This window comes from Lissotriton helveticus, chromosome 4_1 (assembly GCF_964261635.1).
Source record: "Lissotriton helveticus chromosome 4_1, aLisHel1.1, whole genome shotgun sequence".
NCBI classification, from domain to species: domain Eukaryota; kingdom Metazoa; phylum Chordata; class Amphibia; order Caudata; family Salamandridae; genus Lissotriton; species Lissotriton helveticus.
Window position 1 is genome coordinate 673,069,174 of NC_136063.1, and position 21,918 is coordinate 673,091,091.

Below are 21,918 nucleotides of genomic sequence, written 5' to 3' on the forward strand. Positions count from 1 at the left end.
ATATTCCTGGGTAAAGTGAAATTTCACATTTCACTCCCCACATTGCGACAAAGTGTTGCTCAAATTCGACTTTGATGCTAGGAGCACTTTAAAGGGAGAATCTGCAATATTTCCACAGATTCAGAACCCCTAAAGTCTTCCCTAGTTGCACATGGGATGGGGTTCCTATAGATATAAGGCAAGTACTTATAAAATATGTTTTTGCAGGTCCCGATGCTGGAAAAATGGCCCAAGTCATTTTTCCCATTGCAAATCCCTTGCTACATAGGGTAACATGGTAGAAAGTTATTGATTAATAACTATTGATAGGAGAGGGATACAAATGCCATTCAAAGTTTCCAAGAATGGTATTAATAAATCCAACAACATCATATTGTTGAATTTCTCCTAAAGTGTACATACAAGAAGTTATAAGACTTTCTTGTTTGTAGGTTCAAATTCAGCCTTCTAGTGGTCTGCCCTGATTGGTCAGAGTTAAGTGGATTAGCCAGGCAGCCTTGCTGGCAGGGCAGTGTGCTGTTCCATAAGAATGCTAGGCCAGGGAGAGGGGTCGTAAACGATGCTCTTCAAAGGGGAGAGCAGAGACAATTGTCTGTAACAGCTCTGAACTTCCCACCTTAGGCAGATGGTAGGATTAAGGAAGGTATGAGAAGATGCAGGGGGGAGAGTCTAGGTAAATTAAGCCATTCTAGGGGTGTGTTTAGCCAGCTCTTACCTCCTTGCTGGAAAATAAGCCATTATGGATTTGGAAGATCTGATGCACTCTGGGACAAAATAATGCCACACTGTACAGGATGTGGTCATAACTTTGAGGAGTTACCGTGCTCCCATTGGTCAGGAGTGACCTCCTGCATGACCCAGAAAACGTGGAATAAGTATCCGAGAGGGGCAGAGCCCTCCAGATCTGCTGCTTGAAACTGAAGAGAATCAGAAAGGTCTGTCTGCGCGAAAGATTTTCGAGTGCATTTACAAAGGCCGGGACTCCCGAGTTTGTGCCTTTTTGCACCATTGGAAACTATAGCCATGTGGATCAAACCTGCTTCGAAAGGACTAAAGAGTGGACTCCCTGCAAGCTACAGGTTAACAGAGCTCACCTGGACATCCCGACAACGAATTCCCAGCCTGGTGTGCCAGTGGATTTGTAAGGGTTTTGTTCAAGTGGATTGCGGAATTGAAGTTTCACACTTTCAAGGACCCTTTTGGTGATTCCAGAACCTTGGATTGTGTGTTGGATACTTTGGGACCCGCAAGCAGAACTTCAGGAAGGAGTTCTAACTGGACCCCGTCTGCTGGAGAAGTCAGCACAACACAGTGGTGAGATTCTCCAGGACAATTTCTAAAGGTGTGTCCCTGTCAGAGAAAAAGAAATGACTATAAGGGGCAAAGTTGGTTTCTAAGCACTAGAAAGTGACTAATCTTTAAAAATTCATATATCTGGTTCCCTACAGTGGATTTTCTTTTGTTTTGGTGTCATTTAAAAGATAAAAAATATTACCCATTTTTTATGAATTGGTGTTGGATGTTTATTTTGTGTTGTGTCTCAATTATTTACTGAAATGGTGTTTTTAAATGCTTTACATACCTGTCTTTGAAGTTAAGCCTGTCTGCTCGCAGCCAAGCTACCAAGGGTTGAGCATAGGAATCATGTTCTAAGACCTATGCTGAGCCCTACCATGTGTTAGTGGCCTTATTGCCAGTGGCAGACCTACATTTGCCCCTACCAATGGCACACTTTCCAACAGGGAGGCTCCGGATTTTAGATAGGCGAATGTCTCTGAGAGCCAGTGGATCAGGAGGGCTCCAGACGGCCCAGTTACTAGCCCCCCCTTACTGGTAGATCCTGAAATTTGCCTAACAAGCCCGTGTGATTGCCATCCAACCCCACTCATCCTTCCCATCCCCTAGTAACTTTAACCCCAGGGATCCAGTGCCCAGCTAGGAGCCAGCATGAGATTTATTAGATGGAGAAGCAAGAACGTTTCATTCGGGTAGGTGGGCAGAAGTTCTGAGGGAAGAATCACAGCACTTTGCCATAAAGTTAGTGGTTCTTGGACATTAGGGGGACCATACTGTCTCATTACGGCCCAGGATTGCAGGAGAGGATGATTAATGGCATGCACTTGAGATCCCAGCAGTCCATCAGTCACAATGTTGTCTTCCTCAACCAGGTACTTAAATTACCTGGGGACTTCAGAGAAGAGCAAGAGGGCCTCATAAACAAAAATACTCATTGGATCCAGGAAGAAATACAATGCTATTCTATTATTCTAAGTGATGTTAGTAGCATTTGGAGGCTGAGCTATCTTTCCAAGGTGGATGGTCTTATGGCTATAGACAATTTCCAATGCAAACATCAACATCACAATTAGCTATTGGAAGCGCAATCACTCACATGCTCCTTCATTTACAAACATGATTCCCAACGTTGGCACAGCAACCTGTATAAGTGACAGCTGACTGGGAGATGTATGTTCCCATTATGATGGGATAGGAAGCTACAGGGGAAATGGTAGAGTGTCAGACCTGGACAAGGCCTATATGGGTGTAGGTCCTTCGGGTGGAGCTCCCCGTTTAACAGCACAACCATTCCACTTAAAGTAGTGTGCACCAAGCAAGGCACGAACAAGTTCAACATTTTATCTTGGAAGTCACAGGGATTAGAAATAAGCTACTTGAGGATGTTTGGTGCAGCTTATAGGGGCTCATGATAGATGTCTCTTTCAAGAGACCTGAAGTACTGATCCTAGTCATAGAAATTATTATTCATGTTTTTTTATGTAGTTCAGTCAAGAAGGGGGAGACCCTCTAGGGCTATATTAATTTGAGTTAGGGTTACTTCTCAATGCAAAATTACCCCTATCCAGATAGACTCTTTAGATCTATTGGCAGTTGCTCTCGAATTCTTCCCTGATGGGACCCTGTACATGTTTAAAGCATATAACCAGATGTTAGTTAATGTACATGTATTTTCCTGAATGGCCTGAGTTGGATCCCAACTACTTGATCTCCCTAGTGAAGCCTATATAATAATAGCTGCAGATTTAAACACTACGGTGGAACTTTTATGAGAGCATGTGCCTGAGCTGACCTCCAAGATAGACTCCCATTGGCATATTCAGCAATTTATTCTTCCCAATGCCAAATGTATACCTCGTGTGGAACAAGCAAGGGCACTGGCTCTTAATTTTCATCTTAGAGCAGCCAATGGCAAGAGACCATCCGACCGGAGGGGTCAGCCCACCTTTAACCGAGTAGGCCACTCCAGCAGAAAAACAAAATGCTTGATTCAAGCCATTTTTAGCCATTCATTAGGCATATGGAAGTCCTGGAAAGAAAGGACAGTGACCACAATGCGCTCCCCTACTTGTTGATGGGTGTAGGGTTCCTAAGCCTGCCCATTTTTCTCATCAGAACATGGGGGAGGCAACTTACTCCAATAAAGGGATCTCAATTAGATGGAAGAGGGCAGAGAGAAATCCTGAGGGGCTGGATAGAAAGGTGACAGTGAAACTCACTGATAGTGATGTGGCAAAAATAACGATATGCTCTGAAAAAAGCATGACCTGTAATTTAATAATATCAAGGGTCTTCTAGCCACTGGGAGGAAGACTATCAAGCAAGACAATACAGGGACACCCTGGTGTACTAAATCCTGGAGGTAAGCCAAAGCCAATCACCTCTCCGTAGCAAAAGCTGGCAACAGAGACTCTCTTGTGAAGAGTCAACAATTTTATAGGAAGGAGTTTGTAAGGACAAAGCGAGAGAGGGAAAACTTCCATGGGCCTCCCTACAAGATGCTCTGGCTACAAAGGATACCCATTGGCATATTCAGCAATTTATTCTTCCCATTGCCAAATGTATACCTCGCGTGGAACAAGCAAGGGCACTGGCTCGTAATTTTCATCTTAGAGCAGCCAATGGCAACAGAGACTCTCTTGTGAAGAGTCAACAATTTTTTAGGAAGGAGTTTGTAAGTACAAAGCGAGAGAGGGAAAACTTCCATGGGCCTCTCTACAAGATGCTCTGGCTACAAAGGATACCAAAACCTTTTGGAACTCCATTGCAGTTTTTGAGAAGGGTTCTAACAGGAGTGTAGCATTTAGTGTTGAACTCCAGCAGTGGGATCGTCATTTCGATAACCTCTATAGGGAAGATAGCATTCAGGCTGAGATAGGTTTAGAGCAGCCTGCTGAGCAGACCTACATAACCAACAGTGCGTCCACATATTTGGTTCTGGGGTTGGACAAAATGAAGGGTCTTATTTTGAGTTTGGTGGTCCGTGAACTGCTTTACCCTCTGCTGCAGTCCTACGGCTGCGTGCTCGGCGGTACAACCCCTGTATTACGACTTGGGCGGATTGCTATTGCAAAGATCGCAGCTGAACTGCCGACACTGCCAGCACACTGCTGTGACAACGGCGATCTGCGGTCACAGAAAAGCAGCTACCATAGGGTGGTACAGAGAATTTCAATCACCATCTGTATTACGAGGTGGGACTCCCAGTTTCAAGTCAGGGGAAACAAAGTATTTGATGTGTGTACGCATCCCTTTCCTTCCAGGCAGAGTTCAACGTGGATCCCTTTCTCCAAGTCTCCCCTTCACAAGTCCTTTTGTACCTTATACTTATTGCCTGATCTGCCCACATATGGTCTGGACTCTAGCAATGGGCAGGTGGTATTTTTCCACATGTATCATGCATATGTGTGCATTCAACACATATGCAGTCGAAATGCTCACACAGGCATCGATATATATGGAAAAGATTAAATATCTCTACAGCCACACTGCGGGCACTACAGTAAACTTGTAATATGGCGGTTGGAAGACCACTGGTGCTGCAGTCTACTAGAGACTGCGATGTTTGGGCGGTCGGATTGACAAACTTGTAATGAGGCCCTAATTCTGCTATTTCCTTTTATTTGGTAGCAACAGCCCCAGGACCTGATATGATACCTAACAACCTCTTTTTAGCTAACGTGGAAGTATGGGAAGCCTATATCAACATACTGTCTAATGCAATTTTAGCTGGCATGGAGATCCCTATTGTAAATAGCAATGACTTTTATTTATCTGTTTTGATAATTAATACATAAATAAAAGATATTGTAATTTACAATGCCAATAGCTCAAACTCTTGTAAATGCGAGACCTATTTCATTTAGAAGAAGCAGCCAACATTGTCCCTGGCTGATTGGAAAGTGAAACTGTGCATGGTGGGCTGAATGTTAAGGGAAAGTATGTGGTGTCTGCAGTAGGAGAAACTCATTAAAGACTAAATATGACATACCTAGAAGTAAAAGGTCCTCATGGAAGGTTACAAATGAAGACGTGGCAGTACTAAGGTGGGACTAACAACCCAAAAACTACAAGATGCAGCATTTAATGCAGCAAGTCACTCCGATCACTACAGCTATGTGCATGACCTCAAGCAACAACAAAAACTTCAACTTCCAGCATTCAATGCAGTGAGTCACTTAGATACACCTAAGAGCATGTTCTGCTGTAAAACAAAACCACAAGTTTCAGCATTCAATGCAGCAAAAGTCAGGGAACTACAGACATGAGCATAAGCCGCTGAAAGAAAACCCTGCAAGCTATCAATACCAGCATGCCCTGCAACAAGACAGAACAGTAGAACTATAATTCTCCAGAATTCCTTGGGTTGAGTCACATTACGAGAACTATAGATATCAGCAACCACAGAATTTAGGAATATTCAGAAAAAAACCTCTGCACTGAGAAAAAGAGCACCTCCAGTGACAAACACAAGGAGAATTACAGTTACCAGCATGCCCTGCTGTAAAACCAATCTAACGCCGCGTCTGATGGCTCAGTGGACTAATGCATTTTCTACAGGGTTCTGTGTTTGCCTTATAGGTCTGAGATTCAAATCCTCGTGGGTCCACTCATTCTGTTATCCTCCTGAGGTAAATAAAATGAGTACCATTGACGTGGGTAACAATAAACATTGATTATTCAATACCAAGATGCCCCTGTGGGTGAACGGAGCTTTACAAATGCAGAAGTTAGTTAGCCAAAGAACACATATTGAGAAAGAGAGGGTACAAGCAGTGGTAGGAAAGAGGGGGGTAGGGGGGTCTATACAATGTAATGTGCGTATTATTCCATGCTAATTGTGGTCTGTTTCGGTCATTTCATTTTAGCATGCCATTCCTAAAAGTAGAATTAAATTAAATGTAAATAAGTAACACTAGTAATGCAATTAACCATAACTGTAGACTGTAGTGGTGTGTATATGAGAACCTTGGGTTTAGATGGAGAAAGAGATTCACAGAGCCTGAGGGCTCCTGTTAAGATGCACATAAAGCTTCATCCTCATACAAGAGCAAGGCAATGTATGGTACTTCTATAATTCTATAAGAGTTTTGACTCTTACTCCCAGGTGTGTTGTGCTCTTGTATGATCTTCGTAAACAGACTTAAACATACAACAGCTCTTTAAACTCCTGTCACCCTACCCTTTTTTTTGTGTTTGCTACCCGTGGTATACCCGTTGGTATGAGTAAGATATAAGTGTCTGATGTTCCTCGTGCTACTGCCACACTTCCTTTATTTATTCTTTGTGTTGCTACTGTCCATGCTGTGCTTAATTTGAGCCAGTGTACTCAGGTGGGGTCCTCAGGCACTTATTGATGTATTGTATTGTAATTGCATTTATATAGCACTTACTACTGCTGATGAGGCGCAAAGCATTTTTTGGTGAGTAGCATGCTACTCCTGAACCCATAAAGGATTAGTGGTGAATTAGTAGAGTGAAATATGAAAGTAATTTGAGTGGTGGATATGTTAGTCAGTCATTTGGGTTGATAGGGATAGTGGAGGAATAGAAGAGGATAAAAGGTTTGCATTTATATAGCGCTTGCTACCCCTGATGGGGTGTTGACGCACTTTTTCGGCGACTAGAACGCTAATCCGGAACCCCTAAAGGATTAGTGATGAATTAGTATAGTGAAAAGCATGAGCAGTACATTGTAAAACACTGCCTAGAACTTCGTTAACCTTCATTAAAATGTTTGATTAGGAATGTTTAAATAAAATACATTAAAAGGTTACCATAGTAACTCCCAATTCTCCAAGCACATCGGTAGGTGTGAGAAGATAGAGCAGCCCAGCCCCCAAAATGGCTCCGAGGCACTGCGCAATAATATAGAAAATTGACTTGGAGAGGCTGATTCTTCTTGTGCAAGTCATAGCAATAGTCACAGCAGGGTTAATGTGTCCCCCACTGATATGCCCAAAACATTGCACCAAGGTTGCAATGCCAAGTCCAAAGCCGAGTGAGATTAGCACAAGATCGACAGGTTGAGTACCACTCTTTCCACCCCAGTTGATTGTGGAGCCAAGGCTGAGAAGGACGAAAATAAACGTAGCCAAAAATTCTGCAGATACAGCTTTCCAAAAACGTTGAGTCCAGACTCCTTTAAATGCCACCATGATTCAATCACAGTTATGGGAAGAGCAGCCACACTAAAAGAACAATAAACCCTGCATTAATGTTTATATCAGCAAGTTCTGTTGAAATATAACAAAAGCTATTTCATTGCACAACCATATTTTATTTACGTTTCTGTAAATTACACATTGTTTTAAAACCTTTACAATGAATATCACTGTAACTTTCCTCGCTACTTTGGTAAAATACGTTTTAACTATCAAGCAGAATATTTCTTCAGAGAGCAAAAAAATTAAAAAGATGAAAACATGCAGTCAAACTGAAAATTCTGAATAACTATACACAACCTGTTTATGTAATTTTTTGTGCTCGTGTAATAAGATGGCGGTAGCTCTTGAATTGAGAATAAAAGGCTGAAATGTTTTACCCACCACTTCATGTGAACCAGTCGAGCTCTAAAACTCGGACAAAGGGTGAAATCACTGAGCATCCCCAGAGGTATGGTACCGGAATATCGAATTTTAAATATGCTACAAAAATATTGTAGCAAAAATATCGAATAACAAAAATAAACAAGGTATACAGTATATAAATGGAAGTACAGGTTTCCTATAATTAACTTCACTTATACATACCTAGGCAAAAAAAAAATCATCCGGATACAGAGATGTAGAGTGAAACAATCTATATACTTATTAATATGTCTTTACAGCCACAATATTTTAATCCAACCATAACCATCATTTTGAACTTAACTAGGCAAGCTCACACTGCCACAGTTTTTCTCAGGGTCCCGGGGTCATAAGTACCATTACAGTGGAGGTTACCTTAGCATATGTCATCTCTTGCAGGGAAGTATTAACCATGATTGAAGCAAACTTCTTCCAGCCACGAGCTGTAATCAACTATGCCATATTCAGGGCACTGTAATTCTGAAGTAGGGCCAAATTATGCGGAAGGTTGAGTAAATTATGTGGCAAGAAAAGCCATATTTTGAAGCATAATGCTGCACATCTTGTGATGTGTTATCAAAAGAGACTAGCTTAAATATGACCAATATTGTTAGGACTCTAATTAGATATGTCATGGGCACCTCGTTGGTGAGTTCATGAAGCCCTCACCCACCAACCTGGTTGGTGGCATGCTTCATCATCGGGCCCACCCAGTGACACCCATCAGTTGGTCGACATGTTTCAGCCAGTGCCTTAAACTAAATCTGGCTTTCCTCAGGACCTTTTTAAAAATAGAGTGTAGTGCAGGTTAAAAAGGAGTGTAATCCAGGCTATGTGTTACACTCACTAAGTTGTTTCTCTAAGTGTGAGAGGGGGGATTCCCTTCTCATATATGGGCTTAGATTTTGCAGCCAATGCTTCCAGGAGTGAAGCGGTAAGGGGTTGACCAGCTTTTCTGGTCAGAGCCTGCCTTGTACCTGTTGCACCGTCCTCGTACCCCTTACCGCTTCACTCCTGGAAGCATTGGCTGCAAAATCTAAGCCCATATATGAGAAGGGAATCCCCCCTCTCACACTTAGAGAAACACCTTAGTGAGTGTAACACATAGCCTGGATTACACTCCTTTTTAACCTGCACTACACTCTATTTTAAAAAGGTCCTGAGGAAAGCCAGATTTAGTTTAAGGCACTGGCTGAAACATGTCGACCAACTGATGGATGTAGGAGGTAGTAACTCGCCTCCCTTAAACATCCCCAAGCCTTATTTTAACCGCTGACGGGGGCCCAGTTATTAAAATGTAATTTACCCTCGGGTACTGGGTCCCTCGCCAAGCCGTTTTAACTCATACTTCATTTTACACCTCACACTGCACTCTCAGTAAAATACCAGCTCTGCTGTAATCAGGCGTCGCAGCACACCCGGGACACATTAGGTGTCACTGGGTGGGCCCGATGATGAAGCATGCCACCAACCAGGTTGGTGGATGAGGGCTTCATGAACTCACCAACGAGGTGCCCATGACAAATCTAATCAGAGTCCTAACAATATTGGTCATATTTAAGCTAGTCTCTTTTGATAACACATATAAACCACGGGGACTCAGACTAGCTTTCTAGTCCTCTCTCTCCCTCTTGATACGCGCACATCTTGTGATAGCATTAATTATTTTGTCATTTTTTTAAACTTGTTAATACTGCCTGGGCACTGGTTGCACCTTATAAGTACCACTTTAACACACAAAAATAGCTACAGAAAGGTGACCAGTCAACCTCTGCATATTGCTAAGGGCCTTCGACTGCGCTCGAACAGGTGTCACTGCGTCTTTAGTAACATTTGAACTGTTTGTAACACAATATGTGTTTCTAGCTAGATCGGCAGATTATGCAGCATATGATGGATTATCTGGTAAATACGTTAAATTCATAATTATTCAAAAAATTGCCCTGGCCACATTACAAGATGTTAAGAAGAAAACTTGCCTGCCCAAGCCTAAAGATGGTGCATATGCATGTACACCCTCCAGCACTTGAATATCCATATTAAGGATGCACGAGAGCTTTCACCGGAATGCATGAAGCTCTGGAGAGTCCCAAATTAGGTGTTTGTGATCAATCGTCTTTTCGCTCAGCAGTTGAAGTTGAGGTTGCTTCTTGCATCATGAGTGTTTCTTTTTTAAGAGAGAGTCGTGTTGCATAAACACAGATTTTGGGGCATTTTCGTTGTTCTCTAATCTTATTCTGAGTACATAATTGGCAGTCACGCGAGCTCCAGTTAGAGCAGGAAAAAACGTCTTAATTTATCTCCGAAACTGATTGTGTTTTGCAGATGCTGCGCTAGAAATGTTCACAGCTTGCCATTGAAATGGTATGGGTATGAATATTTTGAGCTGGGTTTTTTTATGACTTCCGTAAGTGATAATAATACAAGTATAAAACAGGTAATTCTACTGTGAATTATAGGGTAATTGTGAAGACTCAATGCAAGACATTATGTGTGGAGTTGGAAACATTACACAATTTCGCACCACTCCTATATGTTGCTACCCCTAGGCACATTAATAAACCTTTGTGGTGTAAAGAAAGCAAAGTTTACATTCATAGCACGTTTTTTATTTCTGACAGCGCTAAATTCCATGGTCACCAGCTTCATCGATCTTTCAAGTGCTTGTGACCCAAATGCATTACTTCCTTATCACCGATCACCTTTGGTGGCAAAAAGGGCTATTTTCCACAGTTGAGGGACATGAGGTCTGGCTATCAGAGGTAAATGTACGCATGAATATTTACTATGGAGTAGTGAAATTTAGCCTCCACCCTTACATGTCGCAGAAATGCCCTTATTTACCTTTGTGTGACACTTTATTTACTGTTTGCCATACTTTTGTTTCTACAGTAAATACATTTCATTAATGCATTTAAATGTTCACACACGTTAATAGTTTTATAAATGTGTGCGCTAATGTTCAGTTTAACATGAAGATATATCATATTTGAAAGTGTAATCATGTGCTTATGTAACTCAAGAACAGATGCAAACATAAGTAGAAGCGTACAAGTATAACCATGTGTTTGAAGTGCATGTTTAAAGGTTTAATTAAAATTAGCCTGACTAAAGGCCTTAATTCTCATATGCACTCTGCTTGGTTAGTGTGTTCTCTCTTATGCAGGTGCCTTCTCAAGGTTTCATTGGCTAGAGAAAAGGAGTATTGTTGTCTCTTCTCAGGCTTTACTATCAATCACTAAAGCATACATCTTGGCAAGAAACTTGAAGACCTAATGAGCAGATGAAGCCTCCTATTAATCGCATATCAAGAACGGAGAATGTTCAAGGCTGCAGTAATTTTCCAAGTTCTGTGGATTGGGAAAGTCTATTAATGGGGAAAATGCACAACACAAGGAGTGAAATGAATGTTTCCTGGTGGTGTAGGAAGAGATATGATTGTTGCAGAAGTTTCTGTTTGTCTTAATTAGTTTTCTTTATGTTGGAAGTTAGAGCAGATTCCCTTAGACTTGGAGGGGTACGGACCTCTCTGCTTCCTTTATTCTTGCAAGTGTGAAGCTTCATGCTAAACAGTTATTCATTTCTGGAAGACATCTACTAGAGTCTTTACTATGCTGAAACCTTTCTACATTTCTGAATTTCCTTGAGACCCCATTCTACGAACCATTCTAATCCTAAACTTAGAGCCTTGATTAGATGACTCTGATTCCCTCTCCCAACCATGAATACGTTTTTGAGTTTCTTTAATAACTCCTATTACTATTTCTCAGTTTTTGTATTGCTTTGGCTGTGATTATTTCATATCTTATTGTACTCAGACTGAACCTATTGCTATATTTCAGCTTGCCAGCTATAATTCTGTATCTTGTTAATATTATCCTGCTATGCACATAAAGTGGTCTGATTATTAATTGGCAATAAAACTACTTAACTTCAATTTCTGTTTCCTTGTCCTTATAATGGGGCCGAAAGGGCTTCAGGAATGTTGAATTATTTTATTATTGCTAACTCCCTTTGTGTCTCAAACCTAATAAGATCCATCAGATGAGAGACTGAAACATAAGACTACACCTAACTATAGGTTTCCACTCAGAAATGGTGATCATCAAAAAAGTGAGAGTTACACCTGCGAGCATCTGAGAGCGCGCAAGTGCTAATTTAAATCTCCTTAAATGAGATGGGGTAGCATCCTATGGTCGTAGTTATACATTTAAAGTTATTAAAGTATCTTTATGGCTGCATTTTATGTTCAGACGTATGACATATGACAAAGTTTATTATTTCTTTTAAAAATAAAAGCTAATTTAAATGTGAAGTCATTTGAGTTATTCTAATAATAAAGTATAATTTCAGAGCACAATAATTCCTCAAATGAAATGTGTATTTAAAAAATATATATAGTAAATTGAATTATAAATAATAATAATTAGTAAACTTAGCTTCACTAACATTTTTATTTAATATTTAGTAAACTTGGTTAAAAGTTAAATATGTAATCAATTTAGAATTTTTAAAAACAAAATGTAACTGTTAATGCCACTTTTTAAAATGATAATTATTATTATACTTAGTTTTTTATTTAATAATAAACATATCTATATGTATATAGTTTGGATCGTGTTTCCATAGAAAATGCATTTTTTGTGTTGCTAATAACTTTGGCCTGGTAAGACATAAGTAACTTTACAAAAAAGGGCTACTCTTTCGACTTGTTTACATATAGAAAGTTTCGGGGTGATCCATCAAGCGGGGGCTGAGAAAAAGGGGGGTCCCAAAACACGCTTTCCCCAATCATTTTTACATAGAAATTTAAACACCCCTACAGCCTTATCCGCTGAACAGATTTACATCAAATTTAGAAGCTAGCTAGCTCTTGGTCCAGAAATAGTACCTTTTCTGTTCTAGTGTAAATCCTTCAGTAGTTTTGGAGAAATTAAGGTTTAAAATATTGTATGTATCACTCTGAGATCTGCCAGCTGCACAGACCCTTAGCAAACTGAGATCTGATTGGCTGCTACCAGCTCAACTAGAAATTGGTGACAGCCATCTTAGGACTCAGGACTCAGTCCAGAGTCATACAATTTTTTTTTAAAAAGACATATGGGGCAGGTAAGGGATACTCTGACCCCTTAGGCCTGGTTGTGGGATGCCAGAAAGACCCGTCTGGGGCCTGGGCCAAAATATATTTTAAGGAAAGGGGGCACACCCTATCCCTCAGGGCTCAAAGTATATTTTAAGGTGAGGGGGGCTGTGTGCACCCTCCCCAAGATTTTAAATGGCCTTGGAGACATATCACCAAACACCTTTAATTAAAAGGGAGGGCCATGTAGCTCCCTTCCCTGAAACTATTTTGGCCCTGGGGGCCCTATCCCCCAGGGCTGTAATTGTTGTAAAGGGGATAGGGGCTGGGTAGCCCCCTTCCCGATTATCAGAACCTGGGGACCCCTTCCCCATGCCTTTTTTAATTTAAAGGGTGGGGGTGCAGCCTGGCCCCCTTCCCTGAGCCTAATTTGGCCAGAGGCCCACACGACCTACAACCGTTTTTACTTTAAAGTGAAGAGGACCGCATGGCCCACCCCCCCCCACCCCTTATGAATGACTCCGGCCTGGGGGATGAGGGAGGGGGCCACATAGCCCCATCTCCCGTCCCTCTATTAATTACTCAGCTCCGAGGGATTAGGTTCCTGGGGCTTCATAAGGCTCTTGGGTGGAAGGTGTGAACGCCCCTACCCTTTAAAACAAGCTATGGCCCGAGGGAAGGGTCCCTGAGGCCTAAAAAGGCTGAAGGAGGGGGGTGCATGCCCCTTCCATTTAATTGGTTTTGACTCTGGGAGATTGGGTCCCGGGGTGCCAATCCTACGATGTGCGGCAAAGGCTCAACCCTGACCTCAGGATGTTTGCAGTGTGGGGTTGGTTGCCTATGGGTTTAGTGAATTTGTTAACAATACTTTCTATCAGGTATTATGTTTATTATTAAGTTTATTCACTGCCTCCTGTGATTTCTATAAAAGTGTATTGCTTGAATTACTCCAAGGCTGGGCTGAATTACATTTTACACCTTGTTTTGACAGATATAGTAATTTGGAAGTCCATTTTGTGAATTTCAATTGTCTTCCTCTTTTGTGGGTGTGTGTTTCATATTACAATTCCCCTTCCTGAACCTCACCTTAATCTTCCCAATCTAGTAGTATCATCCTTGTCCATCCCGCATTTACTACATAACTGTGCACCCACATGTTTAGTGATCTCCACACGTGGCAGATTCCTTAACACATAAAAGACAGGAGAAGCTGAGGTCACTGGCCCTACATTTGTGAATTTCATTTTGTAGAATGAGTACTACGAGTAGTACTACTGCAGTACTTCTCCACGTACTACAAAATGCAGTTTGTGAATCGGGCCCATGGTGTGCCCAGCATTCCTTAAATAATTAGGAATCTTCTGGCAGATAAATCTGGAAATTGGTGTAAAATCTAATGAAACATTTCATGAAATTGTCAGTGTGAGAAAAGTCTCATAGTCCCCTATTATTTTGGAGTCCTCTTTGAAAGCAGCAATGTTCTTCATTTTCATAAATGGAAAGATAATTTTGAATATGTAGCTAAGCATGGGAACTGGTGTATCTTCATTATCTGAGACTAGGTTCACCAAAAGCCCTGCATTACATTAAGCCAAATTTCCTACAGAAATCACTCTGAACGCTGCTAGTGTCAAACAGTATGGGGGTGATTAAAATCGACTAAAATGTGCAAACACCAAAATAGGACTAGTATTGCTTATAGTTATTCATACAGAGATGGCATACAGAAATGTGTTAATCACAAATAATAGCTTTGGAAGATTCATCACGTTATTGTAATGAACTCATTCAAACAGCAAAATTGGTAAATATTAGCTGTTATCAAGAGATTTCTTATGCAGTTAGAAGATAGTCTAGTGTCTACAGCATCATTGCTACTAGAAGAGGTCACTTTGTGGCTATTGAAGTGAACTAACATCAAACAGCAAATAACAAACAAATGCCTCCAGAATGAGCCCCAATGAGGAAACAGGTAATCAGATTAAAAAAATACACTCCTAGAGGATGTGCTTCAGTGGATGGAGCACTCTTCAAAAAATGGAAACTGAAACAACTTTTTAAAAAAAAATGATAAAATGAACAAAAATAGTAAGCAAGGACCAATGAACATGATGGAAAAAAAAATTCCGGAAAGTGATGAAGTTTAAGGAAATGCCATCTTGCAACACCTTATAAGAAGGATCTACAGGAAACTATCTCATTATACTTGGTCCTTCACTCTGCAATGTGAATATTAGATTGAGGAGTTATGGAAGGTCTTCTATTTCAGATAGAGAGAAACATGTCTCTTGCCTGGCTCGATTCCCAGATGCATCCTGGCATACAGAAAATGCTGGCAGAAGGTCACTGAAAATTACTCCCTTTCAAAAAATGTTAGATACATATTACAATATGTGGCAGAGCTGATCAAAAAGACCATGTCAGCCTCTGAGAACTTGGAAAAAACTCCATACAGATGATCAGGCTGCCACCAGTAAGTGGTATGGTGCTGCTACCAAGTCTCTCAATTGCTGGGTCCAAATTTTCCGAAGTGCCAAGTGTTCTTGGCCCAGGCCTGATGCGGCGCTATGACAGTATTTCCCCCCCCCCCCGACCCTCCAAAGCCCTTAATTGGAGTTGATGAGTTGAGGATGTCCATGTAGCCAGAACATATCTTGTCATTTGCTAAAACTATGGCTCAAATCATTTAGCAAGACAGCTATCTTGCTCACATGATTTCCTTTCAAATCAGGGAGTGCTACAACAATGTTGGTGGAGATTCCATGGGAAGGTTCAGAAGGAACTGAAAAGGGCTGTAGTAATCTGGATGGGCTTGGGTGTGATTTTTTTTCTGATGGCGGTTGGTATGAAAATAAAGTTTGATGCCCATCAATGCTGTTTATGAACAGCTGCAGGTGTATCATTATGACATTTGGAAAACTCTCAATCTCAGCTCTTGAGAAGGTATGAATAGCACTTGTCCCATAGAAAAAAGACATACAGTCAAAAGTTTTAGTCCTTTCCATTACACTCATAAGTTACGTCTGATGAAGATGGATAAGACTCTAGTTAAAGGTTAACAGGTTCCTTAGGTATCTACGAGATAGGGCATCAGCTAGAATATTTCTTGATCTATCCCTGAAAAAAACCGAGCCTGGCAACTGCTCTAACATTGCATGTTTCGAAGACATTGTAAGTTCCGATGGTCAATGTAGATTTCAAATGGTGCTCATTCTCCCATAAGTGTGATGGAGCGAGATTTGGAAATAATTTTATTTCAACTCGTGAAGTCACACTTCCATAATGGAAAATAACTCTATTAACGTTTGGTGCTGTGTTTGTATTAATTCAACCTAGATTAAAGTTACATTACACGCGGGAAATTAACATGTGTGCTCATAAACGTGCATTATTGTTGCATCTTTTTGTTCGTGCAAATTAATACATTAATTCTGTCCTTTTGTTATGTTATAACTAATTGCGGCTGTTTTTAAAAGTAGCATGTGCTTGTTTTGCTTTCCTTGTCTATGTGGTGTCACTCTATTTTCTATAGGTGCATAAAGAATTTCGATGGATTTAAAGAAGACTGGTAGATATAATGCTGCTTTTATTGTTTGCTTTGGATAGGTAATTTAGACTAATGGGTTAATCATTAGTAATTGCTGGGTGGCAACAGAACAAATAATATTTCTTACATTAATTATTCTTTTGTGTTTGTTTATATATTAGTGGACGTTAAATTGACTGCTTTGGGCCTAGTTTACTCGAGTTTGCAAATAATTTCTGCACGGAGCAAGAGAGAGTCCTTTCAAAGAAAGATTTCCTTTCGGTGGCAACATTTTGGAAAGCGTGGTATGTTTCTAGCGGTCTCCTACTCGGACAAGGCCAAGGCCAGGAACCGGCAGGAGGAACATTTGATAACTTTGCATCCGAGGAAGTGAAATGACGTGATGTAAAATTTTATGCAAGAAAATGTTGCAATCTGAGGAAGCCTCGGAGCTCGAATGCTAGAGACAATGGACTCTAAGAAAGTCACGGAACTGATGTTTTGAAAATGAGGTGACATGTCACTTGTCACTTTTGAACCAATGGGACTCCGACTTTTGCAGAAAAGAATTACTTTTACTTAGATTAGTTAGCGTAGTAAGGTATAAAAACCCATTCCCCGTGGAAGGGTTATGCTTGCTTGCTGTTACTTTGCTGACCTTTGGAAGAGGGCGTCGTGCTGACGGACTTCACTTGGAGCACGTAAGAGCCCTCAAAGACTTTACTTTATTTTCATTTATTTAGCATAGTTAGGGACATAGCTTTTAGAAAATGCCAAATTAGCAAAAACCTTTGCAATAATAATTTTGAAACTCATAAAGTTCATACTTGCAATAATTCTAATAAAAATGCTTTAATAAAAATTACATTTACGAAATTATAATTAATAGCTAATAAAAATCTTACTTTTGAAAACAAGCTGGTCTTGACATTTCATGGGTTCAGGTTACCATTAGCTAGATTCTATCGCCATAAGTGGCTTAATAAATAGTTAGGTTTATTGAAATGATGATATCCATTTACCGCGGTTGTATATAAATGTATATAAATTGTGAATAGGTTAATTAGGCCACATGGTTCAGTTGGTCAAAATATGTCATGTTTGATTAATGGGCCTTTGTGTTTAATTAGTGATTATTAATATAAATTGTAAAGTTTGGTAGCGTAATTTATGACATATTTTCTATAGGCCGCTGGATCAATTACCTTGGTAGCAGAATTTGATGGTTGCTATGGTAACCAACATATATGGTAGTTACATAGGATCGATGTCTAACATATGTTGAGTCCGTTTTCGTGCTATGTGTAAGGTTTTTTTCCAGCAGCGTGAAAATTCCTTGTTGTACCGGTACAAATTAGTGTGATGAGAAGGTAGTCACACAGCACATTTGATCTGTTTCAGAGTAGTGGTATCGCCGTGTATCACAAGTGTTGTCGCCGTGCAACACAAGTTAGGGTTAGGAGTGAGTGTTGTATAGTGAGGATTATCTAAGAAATTTGAGCAGCATGAGTATAGGGACAATGAGCCCGCTCTAAAACTCACTGTGATAAGAGTAATAGTATATATTCAAGCTTGAGTGAAGGGTAAGATAACGTCGGTGTATGATTTTCGATAAACAGGTGAGAGTCCTGTACGGATAACATACTCAATATCTATAAACAGGTGAAAGTCCTGTAGGGATAACGTCGTTTATTTTACTAACGGTGCATGATATCTATAAACAGGTGAGAGTCCTGTACGGATTTCATGTGTGTTTGATTAGGGATACTTTCCGTTTGAAAGTGCGTAATTGTTTTATAATGGTGTTCAAGTTAAACTTTGAATTGTCACTTGGATGTGCATTCTGAGAGAAACGAGTTCATTATTACTTGTATGAAGGGTAGAGTAAAAGGATTACTTTATCGGCAAATGTGTATTCTGTGAGAATAGCGTTGTCTATTCCACGTATAGAATTCTTGTATGGTTGAAATTCTATCACTTTATTAGAGAAACAAACAGATGAGTCCATCTTGTGGTTGTTGAATTAATTTTTCATTGAAAAAGCGTTCTTAAAATGGCGCTGTGAAAAGTTTTTGTAAAGGAGGGGTGAGCGCTAAGAGACACGAGAAACCGCAGCAGCTGTGTACGTCACACGGTTCGCGCAGTGATTGGGTAGCATACGTCACAGGCTGTGTTCTGATTGGCTCTCGTAACTCTGACGTGCTGTAAGCTGATTGGTTCTTTGAGAAAGAACAATTTCTATTGGTTGAGCAAGGTAGTGACGTAGCTCAACTCTGATTGGCTTGTTGGTGTGTTTCGCGCACGGATTGGCTAGTGTTACGGAACATCCAGGAAATAATTTACGATCATTTCCTTAATTTGGATTTGATTTGAAAAATGAGTTATTATTTTAAACATGTTGAGAAAAAGCCTTCAATGCTTCAAAGGTTTAAAAATTGTATTTCACCTGATAAGAAAATAAAAACGCGAGGTGGTAAATTGCTTCATAAATACAAAACACCTGCAGCGTATATGGAAGGTGAATATGGATATCATACTGTTTTGTGGTTTGATGTCTGGAAACATTATACAAAAGATGATGGTGTTTTGACTTGGCCAGAAGATGGTTCATTTAATATAAAAAATTTAAGAAATTTGAGAGAAAAGATGAATGCTCTTATACCGAAACCGAGACCTACTCAATTTGAAGCTTTAGTTGAGTGGGAAGATGAAATGTTTCAACTTCAAAGAGAAGCGAGTGGTATTAAAAGACCTCTGAAAATACCAAGCTATAGACGTGAGACACATGAAGATAGAATGCGAATGTGGAGACAGGGAGACATGTGTGATGGACTCTATTTTTTATTTTTTTAAATCTCTTTATTAGCATCAGATTGGTCCGTGCAAGCATACAATCACATCGTAAACTGATTACAATGAAAACTTAAGTGGTCATTATACAAAATAAGTAAGTGGAGGACGAGACCAATAATATTATAAGCATTGCAAAACATTCTAGAACTCTTATTTTCCTTTTTCCAGATCGTAATGAAAATCGCACGCGTGGAAAGTCAATGCAAAGAGATATAACCTTTTTCAAACATAACGAAAATGAATAAGCCTTCGTGACAGAGAGAGCGACAAGCAACACATCAATTACGAGCAAGGTGGTAGCAGCACTGGCATAGGCAGACGAGGGTTGATGGAACGACAAATGAAAAGACTAGGGTAATGCAATATTTTCAAGTGATGGACTCTATTTAATTAGAGAAATGGTTTTAGGATCTCCTGGTTAAAAAAGATCTGAAAAGAAAAATAATGTAGTCATAGAAAGTGAATCTGAAGATGCAGTTTTAGAAGAAATGTTTACTTCTAATAAAAGGAATGAACCTTTGAGACCTCCTAGATCATGGTCTACTCCAATGGTTTCTACTGAAACCACTCCAAGTGCTCCTCCTATTAATGAATCTCCAAGATTGTATCCTAATAATTCAGAATCTTTTGAAACTCCTGAAAAATCAGAAATTGGGACAAATGCTGATGTTAACATTGGAGGTAAACATTTTTCGTTAATTCCAAAAGAAAGGGAAGCCCCTAAACATTTATTGAGAGAAATAAGGGATGAAGAAGTTGTAAATACTTTAGAATATTTACGATCAAAAGAAGAATTAATTCGACAAATTACTAAGGGCATGGAAGCTGTAACTGTTCCAGTAACTATTGGTCCTGTTCAGCCTGTTTTTGAACAAAGAGAAAATAACAGAACAAGTTTAACGATTCCTTTAAATGCAGAAGTTCAAAAGGTTGCTGAAAAATTTTATTCAGATTTATCTGAAATTAATCATGAGAAAACAAAAATGCCTGATTTAACTTTCAATGAAGGTTCGTTTAACAATTCACCAATGGGTGCAGAATCTGATGCTGAATCTTCTCAAATTCAAAACTTGATGTTGCAAAATTAAAAGCAAATCTAGAAGAATTAATAATTGGTACTATTGGTTCTGATAGTCTAAAATGTTATCGTGATGATGAACTACTGTTCATCTGCAAAAGTATTCCATGGAAAACAAAGAATAAATATGATCAGTTGGAGGAACTGGCAGCAGAACTCGAAATTGATTTAAGCAGACAAAAGAATTTTGGAAAGCATTATAGATTAGATTTTACAGAAAAGGACATTGAGAATTTGAATTCAATAGGAAGAATAATGCACATAAAAGATTTGATTGTTTACATTAAAAAGCTTGGTGAATTGAGTAAATGGAGAGTAAAGTGGACAAGAAAGAAGGAGGATGAAAAATTAGAGAAATTATCAAAACAATTTCCAATGAGAGAAATTGCTGGTGGAGGTTATGTTCATGTTCCTTGGTCGAGACAGGATATTTTACTTTTCACTAACGATTTTCCAAGACTGAGAGAGAAGCCTGTTGAATGGTATCGACAAGTAGACAGGTTTATTAAAGTTTCAAAAGTTCTGTGGATTGATCTGGACGGATTTTTTGACATAGTTGTTCCATCAGATCTTTGGACAGAATGTAAAATTGCTATAGGTTGGCCAAAAGAGGAACCTGAGCGAATTAAAGAACCTGGTGCTCCAGCTCCAATAGTAATGGATTTTTACGGAAAGGTGATTTATTGGTTAAAACAAAAAATTGCTCCAAAGGAAGTGGATTGGGTTAAAATAGATAGAACTAATCAGGAACCTAAAGAATCAGTTCATTCATTTTATGAAAGGTTACTACTAGTTTTCAAACAATACAGTGGCTATGAAAAGTTAGACGAAAAGGACATGAGCCATTTTATTTACAGATTTGTTTATGGTCTTAGACCTGAAGTTGGGGAAATGATTAGAAATAATATTGTTGGTTGGCAGTCACTTTCAGTTGATGATATTTTGAGAAAAGCAAAATACTGTAGTGATGAGTTAGAAGTCAAACAAAAGAAGTTGAAAGAGAAAGCAATGTGGGCGCAAGTAAAAGTGGCTGAGCAACAAATTGCCAGTCTTGAAAATAAAAATGGAAATTTTATTCAAAATCAGAACATGAATCAGGGTCAAGGAAAATTTAAATTTAATAATAATAAAAGATATAATGCTAAAATGGATGATTTAAAACAGAAATTGCCTTGTTTTAATTGCGGCGAGATTGGACACTGGAAAAGTGAGTGTAAAAACCCACCCAGAAATTTTAAAAATCCATTATTAAACCCACAGATGCAGAACGATGTTGATCTGCAGCAACAGCTACGTTTGCAGCATAAACTAAATGACCTGAGTCTTCAGCGACAGCTACAAAATCAATTGATTCAACAGCAGAATCAAATTCCACAGCCTCCCTTTCCTAATTCTGGGGGAAGTCAAACATATAATCCAGGTGTGGGATTTGAAGGAGATGATCAGGTAATAAGGACTCAAAGACAAATTGTGCAAAATGCTTCAGGACAGTTTTTGTTAACAGAGAATCAAGGAA

At 39.6% G+C, this 21,918-nt stretch overlaps 1 protein-coding gene across 1 annotated transcript in view; it reads right to left on the reverse strand.

Annotated features, from left to right (window-relative positions):
* Positions 1-7,460, reverse strand: part of LOC144827291 (aquaporin-4-like) — a 233,422-nt gene extending 225,962 nt beyond the window's left edge. The window contains exon 1 of the mRNA XM_078685662.1: positions 7,074-7,460. Coding sequence (XP_078541788.1) covers positions 7,074-7,454 — 381 coding nt within the window. The 5' untranslated portion in view covers positions 7,455-7,460. The remainder of the gene's footprint in view (positions 1-7,073) is intronic.
* Between the last annotated feature and the right edge of the window lie 14,458 nt (positions 7,461-21,918).